The 22,097-nt window shown below is 45.1% G+C and overlaps 1 protein-coding gene across 1 annotated transcript in view; it reads left to right on the top strand.

Annotated features, from left to right (window-relative positions):
- Window positions 1-22,097, top strand: part of RHOJ (ras homolog family member J) — a 60,550-nt gene that overhangs the window by 26,867 nt on the left and 11,586 nt on the right. The window contains exon 2 of the mRNA XM_056492957.1: window positions 17,472-17,530. Coding sequence (XP_056348932.1) covers window positions 17,472-17,530 — 59 coding nt within the window. The remainder of the gene's footprint in view (window positions 1-17,471; window positions 17,531-22,097) is intronic.

The following is a 22,097-nucleotide window of genomic DNA, read 5'->3' as shown; positions in this document are numbered from 1 at the left end:
GGAAGAAAAACATGCCACCAACTCAGGGAAATGCTTGACCTCTGGCCCTGGGCTGCCTTTGCACAGACACATCGTGGCTCCTCTCTGTGCAGCTGCTTTGGATTCACAGCAAGCACCAGCCACAGCCAGGGGCCAGCAGCAAAGTTCAAGAATTAAATGATGCTTTTGACTCTTCATTGCCCTGTGGAGCTGGATGATCTTCTAATAACCAGATTAGAGGTGGGTTGCCTTTTTACATTAGTCAGGGGGAATGGCACCAAGGTGTGAGCTTCTTAAAAATAGAGTGTGCAAAACCAGGACCAGAATATCTAACCAGCCTGTCCAGACACACAGGAGCAGCAGGCTCCTGCTCTCCAGGCAGAATTGCTGCATAAATCTTTAGGATGGCAAGGGTGTACTGACATTTCAGTATCTAGGGCGAGGTGCTGTTCCTTCCTGGTGGCACAGGCAGCACTGCCTTGCAGACATATCCATACTTGTGGACTAGAGACATATTTCAAAACAGCCAGAAGTATGGCAAGATGAAAGGGAAATTATTCAGGAATATGCACCAAGCTGCAGTTCTTGCCATCTGAGCCTCAGCAGTGGAGCCTGACAGCTTGCATCAGAGCAGGTTCATCACTGGCCGTGCAGTTAAATTGCCAAAAATAGTTCTGTGCACCTCAGACAGAGAGACTCCATCCATCCTGCCCCCATGCCAGGCTTCTGCATCACATCCCTCTGTCACAGAGCTGTGGCTCCACTGAGTTTGGGCAGAGGGATTTCCACCACAGACTCTGATTCACAGCTCTTGTGCTGGTTTTAAACTGATGGTGTGTGGTGCAGTCACCCCAATGGGCAGGGAGAAATCCTGCAGTGAGACAAAGCTGCAGCCGTGCCTGTGGTCTCTCTTTTCCATCCTCCTCCAAATCCTGGCTCTGATTTACAAAGGATCCCTAACCCTTACATATTTCAACAGTCACTAAATCAACTACTTTACATGGCTACCACTATCTCCAATCTAAGTTGTCTCCAAAAATGAAACAAGCCAGGAAGTCACTCCCAACTTTCTGTCTCCAAATGGTCGCTCTCCAAGAGGACCAGGAAGCCTTTCAATGTTACCATATTTATAACCACTGAAAATATCCATTTCCTCGAGCATCTCTCTAAGGACCATAGCACACTGAAATTCTGGTCAGGCACTGGAGTGCAGGTGGTGGAATCAGCATCCCCAGAAATGTTCCAAAGACATGGATGTGGCACTAGGGGACATGGCTTAGTGGCAACATGGCAGAGATGGAGTTATGGGCTTGACAATCTCATGTTCTAACCTTAATTAATCTGTGATTCTATGAAATACAGCCCTGTCAAACTAATATGAAAGTATCTTAAACCAGAGAAAGCCCTCCATGAATATTTTCAGCTTTATTTTATAATTCAGGTACAGCCCACAGATATTGCAGCTTACTTTTCAGCTATGATGCTAAATGCTTTGAAAACAGAAAACAAAGTGGCTGTTTGGCAGAGGAGAAACAGAGGAACAGCAAGTTCACTTTGTGTGGCAGGAAAGGGCAGTAATTGCAGAGTGCCTATTTGCAGCACAGGTTTGCTGCATGCAGCACATCAGATTGCTGGAAAGGGGAGCTGTGAGCATGGGGGGGAAAGAAAAAAGAGCTGAAACCACAGTTGTTCAGACAAATGGACTAATCACAGCCTGGATTACACACACTTGTGCAGGTGCAGACTGATCCCAGCCAGCATCTGTGGAAAATGTCACTTGGCAGAGGGGCACATCACACAAAGCAAACACTGTGTGTGCACACAGAGCCCACTGCTGGGAAAGGGTCCTCTGGAGTCTCCATTGAATCCTGGCCTCTCAGAAGGACATGGAAAATGTATTCCATCAGGGCTGGGTCAGTTCAGGAGCAGCAGAGCAGTTTCCCTGACCTGCAGAGGGGCTCTGGCTCCTCTGATGGGGAGTCCTGGGGGAGCTGCCATGAGAGCTGGCAGAGGGGCAGCAGTGAGGGGCTGTGGGGCTGACATTGGAACAAACACACCACCCCAAGCAGCATTTTTCTCACCCTCCTGCTCCCAGTTCCACGTGGTCCAGATTGCTCAGCCCTTCCCTTGCCTCTGCTCCCTGCCTGGTTGTGTAACATCTTCAGCCAGCTCTTTTACATACAGATTTTGTTCTGTTTCTTCTTTGATGCAAGAGCCCTGGATAACCCTGGGATCAAAGGAAGAGAGAGACAGATAAAGTACACTAGGTGAAAGCAACTGAGTTCATTCTACCTTCTGCATTTCACTTATGCCCTGCCTCCCTCTGAGAAATGTTGGGTGGAACGAGAACAGAAAAACACAGGCCGGAGGAAAATAGAAAAGATGTTTTGCTCAGAGCACTAGAAATATCAGAAATTTAAACAAAAGTTATTCCTTTTGTTGTACTTCAGCTGTGCCTCTGGGCTTTTGGGCACAGATCTGTGGTCCTTACTGCCTTTGCCTTCCCTTGCACCGTGTTTGGCCCCAAGCTGTGGCTGAGCACACAATGTGGTCACTGACTGCAGAGCAGAGTTCCCAGTGCATCAGAGCATTAGCTGGCAGCTGGGCAGACAGATTTACACATCCCAGATGTCCAGGGTGCTGCCTCCAAACCATGCAGGCAGCGTCAGAGGGTTTGAAACCAGCAGAGTCCTCCCCCTCGAGTTTCTCTCCCAGTGCAGCTCGGTGGCAGCTCTCCTTATATGGATGGGTTAGAAAGCACTCAAAGGGGTGTCCTGAATAATTCCAGTCTGTGGCAGCAACACAGATCTTCAAAATGCAACCTGGAGTTGCTACATGAGAGCCCTGGCCCCACTATAAGCTGTGCAAATCTGTATTTTCACCTCTGCAGCCTTTCTAAATCTGTTCTCCACACCAGAGCTCGCTCACACCACTGGCAGGAGTGAGAGTGTGACACAAAATGGCTAAACCCACCCAAGAATCACAGAATGATTTGGGTTGGAAATTGCCCTAAAGATCATCTAGTTCTGACCCCCCCCCCCGCCACAAGCAGAGACAATTTCCAGTAGATAAATTGCTCACAGCCCTGTCCAGCCTGACCTTGGGCAATTCCAGTGATAGGCCATCTGAAACTCCTCTGGGCTTGGTTTAAAATGCTTCAGACTATTTTGCTCACTCTAATTTTGAGAAACCAAAGCAGAAAGTTGAGAGTTTCTCAGTCTTTTCTAAAGCTGTTGCTATAAGAACACACAAAAATGCTCAAAACCCTTTTAAACAAGAAAAAAAGCAAAGAATTTGGCTTTTCTCTGTGCAGAGAAATATACTTCAGCTGAGCTCAGAGGTGTCTCAGTTAATATCTGTTTTACTTAATCTGGCAGCCTGTTTTCTTCAGGATGTGCTTTCTGAATTGATTTCTGTGCACCTGTCAGACACATTGCTCTGACAAGGCAGGAACAGGGAAAAAAATGTTATCTGATGAGTTCAGCTCTGGACAAAATCAGCACGAGACCCTGAGGTGCAATTTTATACAAGCATCAGCACTGCTTCATTAAAAACCAATAGGAAATTGCAGAAGGCCTAAAAACCCAGCAACATCCCAGTGACTACAGAGAAACAAGCCCTGGCAGGCAGCTGTGGCTGGGAGCAACCTGTGCCTTGCTGATGCTCAGCATCCATTTCCAGCAGCACTCTAATCATGTTGTCAGGGAAATCAGCTCAAATAAAATACTGCAGGGACTTCAACTTTCCAAAAGCCACGTGGACAATGCACTCTGCTGCTCCAAGCACCTGCCAGAAAGTGTTCCAGAAGCAGGTGGACATGGATCCTACATACAGTTTGAGTGTGGTGGCATGGTGGAAGAGTGGGCTGGATGATCTTGGAGATCTTTTCCAGCCCTGATGACTCTGTGGTTGTGTGACCTGGGAGCATCCTGCAGGGATCAGCAGGACACAGCAGCAGGCTCTGAGGCCACACCTGCAGTCCTGTGTCCAGCTCTGGGCCCCTCAGTTTGGGAAGGACACTGAGGTGCTGGAGCAGGCTCAGAGAAGGGCAGTGCCTGGAGCACAAGTCCCATGAGGAGCAGCTGAGGGGTCTGGGGGTGTTTAGCCAGGAGAAGAGGAGGCTCAGGGGGATTTTATTGCTTTGCAACTCCCTGACTGCAGCCAAATGAGTGTTGGGTTCTTCTCCCAGGTAGGCAGGACAAGAGGACAAGAGCTCAAACTGCTCCAGGGGAGGTTTAGGTTGGACATCAGGAGGAATTTCTTCACAGAGAGGGCGATCAGACTCTGGGATGGGCTGTCCAGGGAGGAGCTGGGATCTCTCTCCCAGGCTGGAAGGGGCACTCAGTGCCATGGTCTGGCTAACACGGTGGAGTTTGGCCATGCTTGGGCTCACTGATCCAAACCCATGATCCTGTGATCACTCAGCAGGATGTGCTGCCTGCAAGGGTGGCCAAACCCCATCTCTGCTGAGATGCAGCCACAGCCTGAGGCTCAGGGTTTTGTCCCAGCTGCCCTGAACAGCCACATCCCCTCTGTGCACCTTGTTTCCCTCGCCCTGAAACAGGAAATTTCCTTTCTCCACCTTCATTGTTGGTCTGTTTGCCCTGCAGGGCCTCTCTCACCCTGTTTGCACCAGCCTAGTACAATGGAGTCACAATCTGAGGTGTTGCCATTGCAAAAATAGAAACGCAGAACAATGCTGCTCTTCAAAACAAGACTTTTCATGTATCTCATTGTGTAAAATACTCTGCTTGAAATCCATTCACTGTGCTAAGCAGCAGCTCAAATCAAAGGCAGAATTCACATCATACTTGGTAATCAATTGAGGGAAGTAGCTGTGGATTTTCTACCTTGATTCATTTCTCCTTTATTTGCAATTTTCTGTGATTTTTCTTCAAAGTCCCTTTCCTCTGAAGTCAGATGGGATCCCCATTAGTGGCACTTTCATGTAGCTGAAGAAGTGTGTCAACATTTTCTAATATAGATTAAAGCTGCAAAAAACAAGGGGGAATGAACTGTTGAGTTCTCAGGAGAGCAGTGGGAAACAGAAAAATTACCAGGCTGATGTTTACGACTCCTTCTGAATGCTTAAGAGTTGTGTTTCAGTCAGCAAATATAGCTTTAAATAAAGCTAGGTATAAAATAAATAATATTTATGCCAGGTAAAAGAATAATTTGGAGAGATGCCCAATTTCATATAGGCTAATATTTTGAATTTTAATTGAGCTATTTCCTGCTATCCTGCATTTTACTGTGTTCCTTTCTCACCTAAGGCAAAAAATTAAATGTTATAAAAATAATAATTTCCTCATAAATGTCTACTCTCTGCACCTAGTGACCATTGCATGCATAACATTTTAACTGCAATTTACATTAAAATAAACACTACTTGTTTCAAAATTAGTTCACTTGTTTTTCAGCTACATGATTGATGTTTCCCCCAACCAAAAGTAATTCCTGTGAGCTCAGCAGAGCTGCCTCTGATGTTCACAAGGCAGCAGAGAAGGTGATTTAAACCTAGTAAATCTTTCTGAGAGTAAATGCACTCCAAATGGAGTTATAGCTAACAGGCAGTACAAGAAATTCATGGAAATGCCACTGAATTAGAACATTTAATTCAGAAATTGTATTCAAGCATGGAATGATTAACAGAACAGTTAAATTATTTAATCCTAACATGAGAGTTAGAAGTTTAAAGAGCTTTGGTTAGAGCAGAAACCCATCACTAATTCCTGTCACTTAGAAAAGCTACACATTTGAGAACTCATTTTTGTTGTACGTGTGGATGAAAGGTTTAAAATTACAACATTTTCATAAGAACAAACTTCCTGCAAATAAAAAAAAAAAAAAAAAAAAAAAAAAAAAAAAAAAAGTAAATAAATGGATCTGCTCAAAAAAACTGAACAGTTTCACTTCAAAACTTTTAAATCAAAGTGAGGATCATGCCAGCAGCTTAATGCATTTCCAACAGCCTGAAAAATCTGTGCTAAACCTCCTTTTCACCTCTGTGTAGAGCAGCCCATGGCAGCTGGAGGACCAGATCTGGTTTTTTGTGTCTGCCCTCAGTCCCGGCTGCAGCTCTGGCCGTCCCAGTTGTCCCAGTGCCCGTGGTGCCATCAAGGGTCACTGCCCCAGGGCCAGGAGCCACTGCCAGGGAAACAGCTTTGCTTAAACTGGCTCAGGTCATTCCAAAGAGGGAACAGACCAGGGTCAGTCAGCTCACACCATTTCACCTCATTTCTCCCAGTGGAAACATCTGAACTCCTCTGTTGAAAGTGAGAGCTTCCCATGGAAACTTTGGATTCTGCAGAAATCACATTTTATAGCTGAAAATTCCTCTCGAGCTCTACAGAGGAATTTGGATTTATTTTTTTCTGTTCAAATGAAAAGTCCTCTGGCCTCAGCTCAACCAGGCACTTCAGCACCTCCTCTGTAAGCCCTGGGCTGCAGCCAACCTGCAGCCTCTTGCTCTCCTAAGAGGGGACTGAAAGACCCAGTTCTGTGCTGAAAGGGCCACCAAACCATCCCTAAAAACCACCCTCCTGAGGTCATGGGATATCACACTGCTCCATGTGAGTGCAGCCATGCTGACATGAAGGATAAGGGTACCCAGAGCTCAGGTTTGCTCCCACCTCTGCCTTTCACAGGCACACAAAAACACACTGAGGGTTAAGACCATTTCATCCATCTCCATCTGCTGCTTTTCCAAAGTTACAATCACTTCATTGTCTGCAGCAGCTGCCACACTGGACAGGAAAGTGGAAAGAGGAAAGATCCTCAGCAGGGCATAGAGAAAGCATTAGCAGCATTTAAAACCCTTGTGGTAGCCAAGAGAAAAATAATAATTCCTAACTTAAGCTCTTCTTATCAGAAAGTTTAAATATTTCCAAGACTTTTGTTTGCAGTGTTTAACATTTCTGCTTCTCAAGTCACACAGGCTTAGAGCTGCTGCCCAAACATTTGGCTAAACTCTGCAAGCTGCAGGGCAAATAGCAGCTGAGCTTTGGTCCTGATTTGAAGGACAATGGGCCTGATTCTTTTTCTGGGAAATGCAAAACAGGGTTTCTGTCCTGGTCCTGCTCCTCCTAAGGTTCCTCCTTAGGTATTTTGTTTTCAAGCCTCTAAAGCAATGCCTCATGGGGAAAAGTGCATGGGAAAAACCACCATTAAGGTCAGGCTTAAACAAGATGCAGACAAAGTGTCAGAGAGTCTAATGTTGGAAAGGGGTTGCAAAATATCATTTAATCATCCCCCTGCCCCAAACAGGACTGATGGTAAAATGCCAGCTACAGAAGCACTGGGGTTTGGGCAAAGCTGATGCTCCTGAGCTCTCACACTGACCTCAGCATCACCCTGGAGCCTGCTGGATGCAGTTCAGTGTGCCAAACGTGCCCCTGCCCCATCAGTTCACAGCTCAGAGGACCAGATGCTATTTTAAGCCACACTGCCCAGAGTCATCAGATGCTATTTTAGGTTACTCTGCCCTAACTCTGGAATGATGCCCGAGGCATCTCTGTGCTGGATGAGGCAGGGAGTGGCTGTGACTGCAGAGATCTCCCTCCCATGTCCATGGCAATGCCTGGGACACACACACACACACTCTGCAGTGTCCTCCTGCAGGTCTGTGCCCAAATACAGCACCCAGAGCACCTCAGCCTGGCTCTAGACACATCTTGGCTTTAGGTGCCACAGCAGCTCAGGACAGGCCTGCCCAGCTCATCTGTCACTAAGGGTGAGGAAGAGGAGTGCCAGGCTCTTGCACAGACAGCAGCCAAGCTGTGGCTGCTTCCTGGTTTATATTCCTATATTCTATTGTAAATCATATTTCTCCTGATATCAGGTTCTTATAGAAAACACACCTCTTGCCCCCATCTTGTATATCAGACAAATTTTTTCTTCCTTTCTAGCTTTGGTATCTGTATTTTTGTTGAAGATGTGCTAAGCAGAAAAGCCATTTTTTCCCCCTTAATCACCTGTGGTGGAGGCAGGATGTGCCATAGTGCTCTGCCAGTATTGGTAGGGCCTCCTACCAGTGTAAGTGACTGGGACAGTCCCTCCATCACTGGAAGGTCCAGCCCACAGTGGGGACAGAGCTGATTTCTGTGCCCTTCCATCAGCAGTGTGTGCTCCCAGTGTCACCTAACCCAGAGCAAAGCACATCACCACAGGTTCTAGAAGGACACTTAGAGCAAAGAGCCAGCACTCTTAGGCTCCACTGCCTCTCCAGGCTGTGCTCCTCTCCTTTCCAGGGAAAAATATCCCCAATTCTGACTTTGCATAGGGCAAGAAGTGTAGAGATGAGCTGCCTTGATTCCCCCCAGCCACACAGGGAGACTTGTCCTCCCATGCTCTGGGGAACACCCTGTGTATTGCCTGGATATATTTCAGTGCAATTTGTTTTCTTTTGCCACTAATCTCCCTTTATTCTGATGCTATTTGCCAGGTCTCATGTTCTCATGATAACCAGATGCCTGACATAACTTTGGGGATATTCTTTTCCCCAGCACTCAGCTGAGTTAGTGGAATGATTTTTGCCTCACATAGAAAGGATACAGGAAAAATGGTCAAAAACTCTCTTTATTCTTATATTTTTCTCCCTTTATTACCACTTTTTGTTCTTGGTGGAAAATTCCCACTCCTTTCTCTGCTTACCATGATCTCAGCATCATTGTTAGGAGACTCCAAATACATCCTTCACTGTTAGGTTTCAAGATTTTGTAAAAGAATCCTGACAGACTTTATCTATATTAAAAGAAACTGAAAATGCTGTGGTATCTGGTCTTTTACAGGTCAGGCCAGCATAACTAGTTAAACTACTAATAAAGATACTCCAATTATCAGTTACAGTTTAATAATCTAAAAGGTTTACTGTGTTTGCTATTGACTTGAGTTAAAAACAGGTTTTCCTAAACATTGTGCTAGAGTGATGGAAACTTAAAAAATATTTAGTAGAGCTAAAAAAATTTTTAAATCTACATGTTGGGTTTTTTCTGTCTTTTGTAACAGGTTTACACTACAGTCATAGCCAAAATTTTGTTCTTTCATTTATCTCAATGTCACAGACAATCACATGATCTCAGAAAAATCCATCAGGATTAAGATAATATCCAGAATTCCTCATTGTTTAGGAACAATCACATTTTTAAGACCATGATCAGGTTCTATCTAGTTTTGTTGCTCAGTTCTACAGTTGTTACTCTGTCTTGCATTTGGTTGGATTTAGTCCTGTAATTTTCAGTAAAGAGCAAAAAGACCTTCAATTAGATTACCACTGAAATTCACACATCAGAGCCTATTTGCCTGCAAATTTCCTAGTTTATTGGGCAGTTATCATTAGTTTCTGACTTGGGAGCAGAACTGCCTTCCATGAGTACAACTGATGGTTCACAGGAAACACCTCCCAGCCTGCAGCAGTGCTCAGCCCTCCGTTTAAGACAGAAAGGAATCTAACCAAACCCTCCCTTGGACACAATGCCAATTGCTCCTCAATTCCCAAGCACTGTAATCATGTTTGCCTTTTCCATCCAGCATGGTTTTGCACAGCCTTGAGGTCCCAAGAGCTCCCTCTGCAGAGTTTTACTGGAGAAACTGGGCACAGTTTCATTGCAAACAGAGACCCCAAGGTTCCTGCTGTCAGAGGAACTGAATTTGTTCAAGGATTGATCAGCACAGAAATAATTCATGGGGGTACAGGGGAAGTCCTCCAGTGCTGATTTTACAAACAGTGAGGTTGATTATTTTGATAAATCAATTTCATTCATGTTGCCTATAAATAAGTGATGTCCCAGACTGGGAAGAAGCTGGCTCATGATGTAGTGTTGTGCTTGTTCTGAAAGCTTTGGGAATTTCCATTCTCTTTCATCCAGTTCTGGACCAAATTCTTTCTGTTTCATTTTCCTAATCAACCTCCACTGCTTTTGTGTTCCATGTCTGTATGCTGGCCAGCGCTGAAATCTGACTTCTCAATGTGTTTTGAAAGATTTAGAACATTTCATTTGAGCTGCTTGATGAAAAATGATTGGTGGACTGGTACATCTCCTCTGTTTGCAAACACCCAGCTGTGGAGAGCTGCACCGTGTTTTTTCTCTCAGGTTCCAAAAAAACCACACAGCACAAGTTGGGAATCCTCCTCTAGGACAGCACTGTCTACATGAATCTGTTGCTGATGCAAAGTGGGACAACAAAACTGTCATTTGGTGTCATTTTGTGCCAGCCTCCTTCCCCAGTGAGGCTGCAGCACCAGCCAGGATTGGGCATTTTCCCACTGATCCCACTGGAATCTTCAAACCTGTAGGGACAAGGAAGAGAGGAGGTGGTGCCCCTTGCTGTGTAAGTGGAGAGATGTCTGGAATAGAACACTGTAAAGTGTTTTAGGTATCATTTCTCTGACCTGAAACATTCTGTTGGAAAAGCTTGTCACTGCATAGCCAACCTCAGACTTCCCAAAGTCTTTAATGCTGACTTCCAGAAATCCTTCAGTGTTGTCTTCCATGCTCTGGGAGCATTGCAGGAGTGTGGCTGTTCCCATCCCTTTTTGTGAGATGCCTTCAGTGAGTTTGAGTTACAGTCTCCAGATTTTCCACTCAGCCACAGAGTTAAAAAAGAATGTAATAAAAAAGCTTGCAGATGCAAAAGCCAGGAATGACTGGACTTTAGCCTTAAGAAAGGAATAAAGCTCTGCAAGACTCACTAAATAATGAAGATAATCAACCAATGAGAGGTTCAGATGAGCCATTGGGGAATGACAGGTAGGAATAGGAAAGTTATGTTACCTCTGGCTAGATCATTAATGAAACCATTAATGACCACACTGTCTGGTCACAGCAACTGCTCAACAAAAAATTTGGAAAATAGCTGCAAGAATGATTCAAGAACAAGAAAATATGCCTTGTAGGAAGGCACTAGATAAGCTATTTAGAGCAGAATAAATGATGCTATGAATCCTATCTGGCTTTAGAATCACTAAATGTCTGTGGCCTTAAGACAAAGCAGTGAATTCCTCACCACCTCATTAGACCAAGAGCTACATGGAGTGAAATCAGCTGAATCCCAGCCCTGGAGGCCTCTCTGTGCTCCCACCACAGGGAGCAGACTGGAAACGTTTTTCAGATACTGTAAATATCAGATGGGCAGAAGTATTTGCTCAGCAGAACACAGATCTCATCCATTGATGAGGTGACAGGAAATGGTGAGGTTTACCCTGAGCCCTTCTTTTGGAGAACACTGGCTCTCAGAGGTCTGTGTGTGACTGGTGGTAGATGATTACAGGAGCAATTAAAAGCATTTAGAAAAATGTACACATAAAGTGGGGTATTTATGGAAATTACAGGGTAAAACAGCATGCTGTTGATTTTCTTTTCAGAAGAATGTAGCCAAGCTGCAGGGCAAGTTTGGGGTAGAACATTGATTTGGCCATAATCAAATCTTGTTTGTCATGGAGGGAGTGGGAAAACATTCCTTGAGCATCAAGTCACTCGAATTCCTGGAGGTGACCCTGATGGAAGTGAAGAAAGGCCAAGGCTTGAGTCACAGACCAGTCACCCACCAGCTCTTACCTGCCCTGGTGTGCTGGACACGAAATATTGCAGGATTGCCTTTCAGCCAAGGCAGAAGGGGGCAAGGCAGCACTGCAAGAAAGTCTTCTGGCTAAAGTGGCAACCAGCCACAGAGCTGAGCTGAGCTGATTGCCATGGACTGGCCTGGATCTCTGTCCTTAAGGTCTTTCTTACTCTTTTTTATTTACTGTCTTCCTTTGGAGGCTGCTGGTTTGTAGCATCCCCAGGGCTTTGATCTGCAGTTTCCAGAGCATTCCCAGCTTCAGCTGCAGCAGTGCAACATCTTCTGAAGGGTGATCCACACCAACAGAAATTAAGTTTCCCAGACAGAGACCCAAAAAAATCAAATCAGTGTGTGACACATAATCCCTCAGTTTTATTTTCTCCACCTGGATTAGCCAAGGAAAGATATTCTGAAGGAAAATATTACCCAAAATAGAATTCAGAAACACACATGAGGCACTCAGGTGCTATTAAAATGCACTGCCCACATTCACTTTGTTTTCTGAGGGAATACTCAAAACTCCTATTTCTCAAAGCATGGGATATGTAGTTCTAGTTCAGTGACTTAGGTGCCTGACCATTATGGGAACAAAAGGGAATTAGAGATCTGAATATCTTTGATCTAAATGCCTTTGAGGTGTTTTTGAGTTTCAGTCCTTAGTTGGGACAGGGATCTTCAAATTCCAGCCACAGAGACCCTTATTTAGGAGCTGTGTGGTACAAAAAGAAGACAATTTACAAACCAGATTTTTGAAATCACTCTTCTTCAAATAAACTCCTACCAGAACACTCCTGTCCTGCCTGGGGTAAACTCCAGAGAGCAGAAGACATCTGTAGAGGGGAGGGGAATTCCCAGTTCATTACCAGACATTTCACAAAATTGCATTTAGGAAGGAAGGAGAAATGCTACCAGTGAGCAAACATACAGTCAGTATCCCCAGGGACATCAGCTGCTGGAGAACAGACCACATTCCCTGTATCAGTAACTTCACACCACAGAAATTACCCTGAAAAGTGCCTAGAAAGGAACTTGCTAACCAAGATCTCTCCTTTTGCCCATGTTCTGTTTTTATCTTTTTTGATAAAAAAAGACTTGGGCATTTCTTGATCAGCATGTGAATCAGAGCTGCAGTTGCTCTTATCCCTGGGGGTGTTCAAGGTCAGGCTGGATGGGGCATTGAGCAGCCTGGTCTGGTGCAGATATCCCTGCCCATGGCTGTTTTTAAGGTCTCTTCCATCCCATCATTTTATCATTTCATGATTAGTCTGTGTTAAGTAACCAGGTACACTGATCATAGTGAACACTCAAATGCACAGATTAATACTAAGAGTTTGCTGACTAGGGCAGAAGATGGTCCTTGTGGAAGTTTGAGGCTTGAAGCAGAATAATTTGCCCAAAACCATGAGAAAACCCTTCCACCCAGGCTGGTGCCACCATCTCTGCTTGCTCTCAGGCTCCTGGCTTCTTTCTCTGAAGCAGCTGGACTTTAATTTGTTGGCAGGAGGGCACTAGAATAAATAGATGACTTTTCCCATCTGATGTCACATTAGGCACTGCTTGGCTGTTGTGTTATTCTGCCTGGTGGTTTCACAGTCTTTGGGTTCTGCAAGCATTTCCTCACTGGCACAGAAAAATTCCCCCTGATGTGCAAATCCACTCTCCCGTGCCACAGCTTAGTGTGGCTGAGATATTACATCCTAGCCTGGTGTCATACAGAGATTTATGTGCTGCTTTGCTCCATTAATCAAACTCAAAGTGTTCTGAGAGTTCAGCAGACAATTTATGTCCCATTTCTGTCAGAGCAGGCTGTGAACATTGCTGCTGTCTGGCTCAAGGGCTCTTCCACAGGTGCAGTTCAGTCCCAAAAAGTTACCAAAGCACAGTGGGAGAAGAGCTTGGCAAAGTTTGGCCACTGGCAGGTGGATCTGGGGCAATCTGGGCATCAAGAAATTGTCACATTGTCCCCAGAAACACAAACTGAGCATGGATTTAAACACAGAGCTCCCAGCTCAGGCCAGTTCATGGCCCAGTCACCAGGTCCCCACAATATCCATCTACACCTTGCCCTTCTGCTGTGATGGCCAGGCTCTGGTTGGGGTCCATTAGCAGAGCCCCAGACACACAGACCTGCCCCAAAGCCTTGGAAGTGACCCAAAATAGTTATTCAAACTCTAGTAAGCAATACCCAGCTAATTTACGACCTAGCAAACATTTTTAAAACAGGGTTTTACACATTCTGCACTTTGTTAAAACCACCTAGTGAAGCAAGGGGAACATCTGGTCTGCTGCATCATCTGGTGCAACCCAGACTGGAGAGAAATGAGGGCCAGAGCTGTGCAAATATTCATCCTCATTTTACTGCAGTCCCTACTGCACTCAGTGTTAAAGGCCAGGTTGTTTCAGTGCTTAATCAATATATCAATATAGTCAGTAAATGACAAGGAGAGTTCATATTTGTCTTGTTACTCCAAGACTGCTCATAAAGTGGAGTTCACAATCCCATAAAGGAGCCTGCATTACCCCAGTAGCTGGGAAGGAATTCTATATTGGCTTCCCATAGGCCTGTCCAGAACAGGAAAAGATAAAAACAGGGTAAGTAAGAGTAAACTGGAATAAAGCCAAAATAAGGCCTACAAATCCAGCAGGGCAATCTCAGCTCATAAACATGACCCACCAAGTGGATACTCTGAACAGACTTTTGCCTGACAGAGGCAGACTGATAAACTCATGATATAAAAACACCATTAAGTTTTCACAGGAAAAAAGAATTTATTATCACATCTGCTTTGCCTGCTTGAAAGTCTGGTGGAAATTTTAGCACCAATATATTAATCTGGACAGAGCCAATCCAAGAGCCAGTGTGAGCCATTTGGTCCCCACTGAATTCAGAGCCAGAAATCCAAAGACAACACTCGAGGTTTAGTCAACAAGGCAGTTTTGCTGGGCTGAAAATTCAGAGGTGATGTGGGCAGGAAGAATATCCTCTGAGACAGGTTGGAACAATCAACAAAAAGAAAAAATATAAAAAGTTTGATGGGCAAAATAAAATGCAGGGGAGGGGGGGAAAAGTGGGGAGGGAAGTAAAAAGAAGAGAGAGAAAAAGTAAAAATATAGGACTAGTGCCATGCAGAAATTCACAGCAGGACCCATAAGGGGCAAGATGCTAGAAGGATAATTAAATGTGATATGCAAGCTGGATAGACTCAGGATGTATTTTTCCAAGAGCCCTTGCAATTCTTATCCCTTGTGTGGGAGAAGAGTAATGGCAGGACACCACCAATCTCTTCATTCCCCCTCAGCATTTCCCAGAGGTGACCAAGAGCCAAACTGAAGAGCACAGACCATCAATCACTGCTCAGTGTGTGGCTGCACAGACCTGCTGCAAAACATCCACAGTGACTTAATGGACCATAAAGCACAGATAAGAGCCCAGGAGTGGCATCCTCCTGGCAAAGCATGGCACACTGGAGGCAGACTGATCCTCTGTGCAAACTGCTTATCTCCAACCATATCAATTACTGGGACACAGCAGCAATTTGTGCACCAGGGCTTTTTGCCAGAGCAACTCTCAGTCAGATGCCACCAAGAAAGAGATGGGCCAGCAAAGCTTCACAGCAGAGTAAATTTCTGTGCAGCTTTGAAGTCTTTTAAGCATTGAAGATGTGAGCTGGTCTTTGCAAGCAGGACCAACCCAGTTTGCCTGTGCTCAGGGAGAGGCAGCAGGAGAGGCAGGGATGGGTAACCCTGCCAGCACTGATGTGTGGCACATGTCTCTTCATATTCCTCAGAAACACCAGCTGACCTGCAGCTCCATGTGCCTCACAGCTGTCCTAAGAGCATCCTGCCTTCAGCAGCCCTGCAGGCTCCCTGCAAATTCCACCCAGGACTGACAGAGCAAGTGCTGTCCTGGAAACCACATCCTCCCAAACAGCACCTCAGCCAGCTGTGCATTGCAGCTGGAAAGCTGCCTCCAGCTGAAGGGGACATCTTCCCACAGCTGGTCCTTGAGCAGAGCAAAATCTGCAGAGCAGGGCTGGCTCCTGCACTTCTTGGCACAGGGGCAGATTGGAGGTTTGCCAAGGTTGGAACTGGGGAAAAAAGCACATTTCCCATTGACTCTGTGAGCTGTGCTGACCACCTGTAACCCCCAGCACTTCTGAGAAGGCAAAGAAAAGCAGGAGTGTTGCCAGTAACTCACACAGTTCATACCCCTGCTGGGACATTCTGGGATTCCCTACACCACAAGAAGTTGAAAACCACGGCACCAGGGAGGATTATTCTAAATTATTTTATTCAAGTCAGGTTGAAGGAAGAGGATGGGGCATCTGGGCTGTCTCCTGTCTGTGTTGGTGCCCATCTCCCCACTCTTGTACTTCTTCCCCAAGCTCTTCCACCCTTGGGCATCCATGCCCAATGTCCATGAGCTCCCCTGGGGGCTGTGCAGTGCAGAGCTACCTCTGAGATGAGGAGAAGGAACTCTCTCCCCTTGCCCACCTCCTGCTCCAGTGCACACCCCAAGGCAGCCCCAGCAGTGGGTGAGTGCAGCCCATCCTGCTCTCACCAGCAAGTCTGCTCCCCACTGAGCCCTTAGACCTCCAGGGTGTCAGGTCTGCTCTATGTGCTGACAACACTACTGTGTCTCCTTGCAAGCAAATAAAGCTGCTGAATAGTCAGCCTGTCCAGTCACACTGGCAGAGACTTTCAGTCCAAGAGATTTCAAGCAGGACATTGTTCCCCAGTGCATGAACTATTAAATTCATAAATTTGTAGCTGCTTTTCTACTACAAATTTTATCACCAAAAAAAAAAAAAATCAAGATACTGCATGATGTTTTCAAGTCCCTTTGTATTTTTATTTGTCTAAAATAACTATTACTCATTCCCAGCCCTCATTAATTGCGAGTTGTGATCACCTGATGGGCATCAGTCTGAGCCTCTTCCCCCATTCCTGACAAAGCTTTATGCTCATTCCTCTGTTCAGCCACTTGTCCTCATGTTTAAAAAAAATTAATAGTCCATATGCTGCAACAATATCATTATTTTAAGCAACCTTCCTGAAAAAATGTTTGAAAACTTCCTGTTGACTAATGGGTGGAACTGGACTGCCCCCCTTTCTTTCCAGCTGAGTAGTAATGATTTAAGCAGATTAACTGGTTAACTAAATGTCATTAAGCCAGATCATGTCCTTTACACAAAATAACACTGGTTACAGGAATCAGCTAATAATGGGGTTCATCCAAAGGCAATGAGAAAACATTTTTGTCAATGTCAAAATTTTTCAATGGGCTCAAAATGAAGCTCAATGTGATTTCTGCTAAATGAGTAAATATGCTGGATGTGATCAGCAAACTAAGCCACACTTTCCTTCATTTGCAACAGAATGTGGTCAGCATCCCTGAAAATATTCAGGCTCCCCTTCTTCCTGTCCTTCAAATCATCCACCACATGCAGGTGCTAAACACTGCCACATCACCTGTGAGAGCACAGGGCAGGACAGCTGCACACCAGCCACTGCTGAATGCTTCATCATTTCACAGCCTGGAAGAAATAAAATAATAAAAAAGAAATAAAACTATTTTTAAAAACCCTGCCAGTGATCCATGACCAACCCACCCCAATGCCCATGGTGGGGAGACAGGAATCCTGTGCTTTCAATTCCAGGATGTTCAGTTGGTGGCTGCAGAGACAGGTAAATGTCCCCCTGAATTTGGGACCCTGATGGCAGCAGTGTGTGCAGCTCAGCACCCTTGGCTCTCTGTACAGAAACAAGATCTTGGCATAAAGGGTTTGTTTTTGTTGTTTGGGTTGAATAGATGTGCTTGGTTCAGGGTGGCCAATGTGGTTCACATGCTAATTGGCATTTTGGGATTAAAACAAATCAAAATGAGGCCACTGGTTTGTGCATAAACAACATTTCTTTTTTCTCTCTTCCAGTAACCGTGACTGTGGGAGGACAACAACATTTGCTGGGGCTGTATGACACTGCAGGGCAGGTAAAGGACTGCAAAACTTTTATCATTTTCCTTTCCCATGGTTTGTTTGTTACTGTCATACTCTGGGGTTTGTTGTTTGTAATGTTTGTGGAGTTTGTTGGGGTTTTTTCACAAATAACAATCAGTTTTGAGCTGTGATGGTTGAACTGCTGACCTTCTACCTTTTGTTTCCATTCTGTTTCAGCAGTAAAATACACACAAATACACTCATCCCTAAGACTGTGTTTTGCCTAAACAAAAAAAAAACAAAGCCTGATGAGACTGTGCAACCCCCATATATCCACCTCCTACTGCAAATATGATGTTTTGTGTAGTCAGTGTTTTCTTACCTTTACCACATGGTGGCATTGAACACACAGAGGATAATTCCCATTTTCAAGACCAGAAAACTGGTATAACTCAGCACCAGTCTATCAGTCACCAGCTGCTGACTTTTTAAGTGGCAACTCAGCCAGATTTGCATCCATCCCAACATCCCAATCCTTCTGCCAGGACAAGGGTGTCCATTACAGGAGAGTCTGTACCCCATGCTCACTTACACTCAGAATGCTTTTGCTGTTTCCACTGTCCACACCCTGATATGGTGAGATTGCACTCAAAGCTTGCAGAATAATTTCACCCTCTGGAGAGGAGGAGAAATTATTTCTCACTGTTTTGCTCTGCCAGCAGAAGGGCAGAAGAAAGTACAGGAGCAACACATTTTTGGTGGTGAAATTTCCCTCTCCTGACTCCAAATGTCAGTGAGTGATAAAATAAAGAAGGGGACATAGTCTGCACAGAAACCTTGCAAAAAAATTGTCTGCTGAGAGCAGAGGGAGCAGATTCCAGGTTCCTCACAGGCTGGGAATGTTGTAACCCACATCCACCAGCTCCTGCAGTCAGAGCTGACACAGAAGCCAGAAGGAGTGAAAGATTTGGGAACTTGCTTCCCTCTCCCTGGGTTCCAGCAGCCCTGGATGCAGGGCTTTGCTTTCAGCAGCAGCTCTTCTTGGCCATGACTGGCTGCTATGAAAGGCACAAACAGTGCAGAAGGAGACCCTCCTGTCTGCAAAAGGCCACTTCTTGCAGGATATACTCTGCAGCACTCTTCAGAGAGATCAAAAAACCCACAGCAGAACAGACTGTCACTTCCAGAAAAACCTGCACTCAGCAGAACTGGGGCTTTGATGCTTTGGGTTTCACTTTCTTTAATTTTATTCTTATCATGTTTCTGTAGGCAGCAGCAGTTGTAGCTGGTTTGGTGGCCCTTACAGACCACACGTCTTTCCTATCCACATGGTGCAAACAGATGATCCAAAGGCCAATCCCAAAATACAATCCAAGTCCTTGCCCCATGTCCAAAGCCTGTTCAATATTTTTTTTCTGTGTTCAGAAGCTCAGAGCTCAGAGCCTGTGTCAGGATCCATCAGCCCTGCAAGCCTTTGCAAGCCAGACTGGAGTTATATTCAGTTCCCAGTCAGTTTTCCCCCAGTGCCTTAATATTCCTACTTGTTTTGTAGGGCTGACAGCTCCACCTGCCACCCATTCCTGCAGCAACACCTCCTCTCATTTGTCCTCCTGAGCCAGAAGGAGCACTCAGCTGTCTCTTTGACAAGCCTCACCCCTCCATCCATTCCTCCACATCGTTTTGCCATCTCCTGCTCCAAGCCAGAGAGTTCACCACCTGCCTCCAAACCCTTTCTCTAACTCCCCAAGCTCCTGTCCCTTCCAGACCCTGGCCAGGGGACGTGGCCATGCAGCCAGAGCTCAGAGAGTGAATCAGCCCTTGATGAGTAGATTGTGCCCGTGGAGGCTGGAGGGATGATGCTTCCCACATGCTCCAGTTATAACAACAGATCATCTGGGTTGTTTCCTCCCTCCTTCTCCTTGTGCTGTGTGGCTTTCCAAAGGCACTGCTGTGAAGTCATAGCCAGAAATAGCCCTTGACACTGCCATGCTATAAAACATATGCTAATGAAATAACAATTGGGAAATGTTCTCCTGCTGCAGGACCCTCTGTCAGTGTGAAGGGAGAGCTGGCAGAGACCCCAGACTTGAGGTATCTGGCTTTCTGTATCCCTGGCACAAACAGTCCTAGGAGGAAAAAACTGTGGTCTTTTTGCCAGGCTGGGTTCAGGTGCAAAATGCTTTAGCAGAGTGTACAAGAGATCAGAGCAGCAACAACATAAAAACAAAACAAACTAACAAAAAAACAAATAAAAAAAAAAATATTAAAAGCCAGTTTTGATGCCTTTTTGGGGCCCAAACACTGCTGAGCTGATGGAGGGGAGGGAGCAGCACCAGCTGATCTTGGCCCTGGCAAATAACACAGCAGGGCCAGGTCTGCCACTGACATTTCCAGGCCAAACCAGTGGCCAGGAAACCTTAACTGTGAAGCCTTGAGCTCCCTCCTTGAGCAGGCAGCACAATGCAAGCACAAGCTGAGAAAATAAGTAAATAAAAATAAATTATTGATCAGCCACAGCCCAGGTCCACAAGGACTCATGTCCCTTCCCAAACACGACTGTCACTCACTGCAGCTCCTCTGGATATATCCCATACCCATGCAAATGTCCAGTCCCTTTTTTCTATTATTTATTTGCTTATTATATTTAATATATTTATATATTTGCTTGCTTGACTTCAACCATCTCTGAATGAGAAATGACCCTGTAGGGCTGTCTTTTCTAAAGGTCCATTGCAAGGTTTTATTGCCTTCTCCTGGAGAGCAGGTACAGAGTAGAGGTCCTTGTCTGATGTGGTCTGGAGGGTCCTGCACATGTACAGGAGCCCAGATTGACTCTTATCCATGATATTTGTGTTCTAACCTCTCTGTGAAAAATCCCACGTGCCCTGGTGGGAGGTGAGGCCTCTGCTATGAGATGCATGGCTGCCCCTGATTACAACTTGTATAATGCTCTGTGCTAATAGCTCAAATCAGGAATGCTCTTCCTGAAAAAGGGTTTTTAAGGATTCAGAAGGAACAAGGAAAATAAAATTAAATGCATGCTCCTGTAGCTGTCACAGCCAGGCAGAGCACTCATGGCTTTAATCTGTAGTTTCAATGGTACAGCAAGTCCCAGCCCCTCTAAATATGCACGTCTGGAATATTGGAACTGGCTATATTTAGCCAATTTCTTCCCAAAACGCCTGTATGAGGATTCCTTGAGGCTTGCTGCCACCACGTGGCTGGTTCAGGAGCCTGACCTGCAGCAGCTGAACCAAAAACACAGAAAGCATCTCTGCCAAGCACCAGCCCGTGGTGGCTGTGCCACAATCAGACTCAGGTTTGATATTCTGGGTTAAATATTGTCCCATAATCAGGCCAGGCTTTCCTAACCCACAGCATCCACATAAAATTGTCTCTACAATGCAATTTCTCCTCTGATCCCATCACCTTGGCCTCCACTTTGTCTCTATTAACTCTGCTGGGAGCTGGCTGACATCTCCAGAGCCTTGGAAAAATCTGCTGTCACTGACTTTGCTCCTTCATGAATTGCATCACTGGTGCACCCACAAACATCTCTGAGAGCTTTTTCTGCTATTCACTGAATGTAGAGAATCCACTTTCTTAGTAGGTGATGTATCCAGACACCTCCTCTTGTAAATCCTTCTTCAGATCCACTCTTTCTATGCCACTGGAAAGACATAATTATATCAGTTTAAAAATATTCTGGTTTTACCCCAAATACTGTGACTGTGAGGGCTGAAGGTGGTAAATGAGAATTTACTCTTCCTGTCAAAGCTTGGAAAAATAACATTCAGTTAGACAAAACAAAACATTCTGTTTGTGTTTTAGGTTATTTTTTTAAACTTTTCTGTCATGACATAGAGCTAAATTTGGGCTCATGCTTCCTTTCAGAATAAATAATTAAAGTTTTGGAGATTGTTTTAGAAGGACTTGGTGCAAACACTTTTTGAGTAATTCATTAGTATATTTTGGAAACTGGTGTTGATGCAGAAGTAGTCTGGGTCAATTTATTACTGTATAGTCAGGGAAAAAGAGACTTCAGAAAGGTGATTTACCAGTCTCAATTCACAATTAAGTCCTCTCACTTGTTGACCCAAGCAAAGCAAGGCAGAAGTAAGGCTGCACTAAAACATCATCTATTCTGATGAATACTGCACACTGCTACTTTCTCCTGCAGGACAGGCAGCAGCTTGCATTGTTCCTGCTCCTAATGTGGGTTTTCCCTGCCTAAAATAAATGTTCTTAAGTCTGAGAAACAGCACCCAGGTGTATTCCCCACCCCCCTTTTTATTAGCCTTATTTCCTTTTATTAATTTGTCTGTATCTGCAGAGCAAATCCACCCCAGCTGAATTTTCACACAGTTATAACCAAAGGTGACCAGACTGCAGAGATCTGAGACTTGTCCAGGATGCAGAAACTACATCACAGTCAGGCTTGACAGCAGCATCTACCATTATTTCCCATTACACAACTTTGTGCTCCTTTCCCCTTTTTTAGTTCTGGACCCCCAAAAAAAGCCTTTGGAACAGATGTACCCCTTCTAAAAAGCATCTGTTTCATTGCACTGAGGTTCTTTAACAGGTTTCATTGAACAGTACCCACCAGACACAGCTACA

The sequence above is a fragment of the Oenanthe melanoleuca genome, chromosome 5 (genome assembly GCF_029582105.1).
Source record: "Oenanthe melanoleuca isolate GR-GAL-2019-014 chromosome 5, OMel1.0, whole genome shotgun sequence".
Lineage (NCBI taxonomy): Eukaryota > Metazoa > Chordata > Aves > Passeriformes > Muscicapidae > Oenanthe > Oenanthe melanoleuca.
This window is presented reverse-complemented; position numbering and strand designations above follow the sequence as displayed.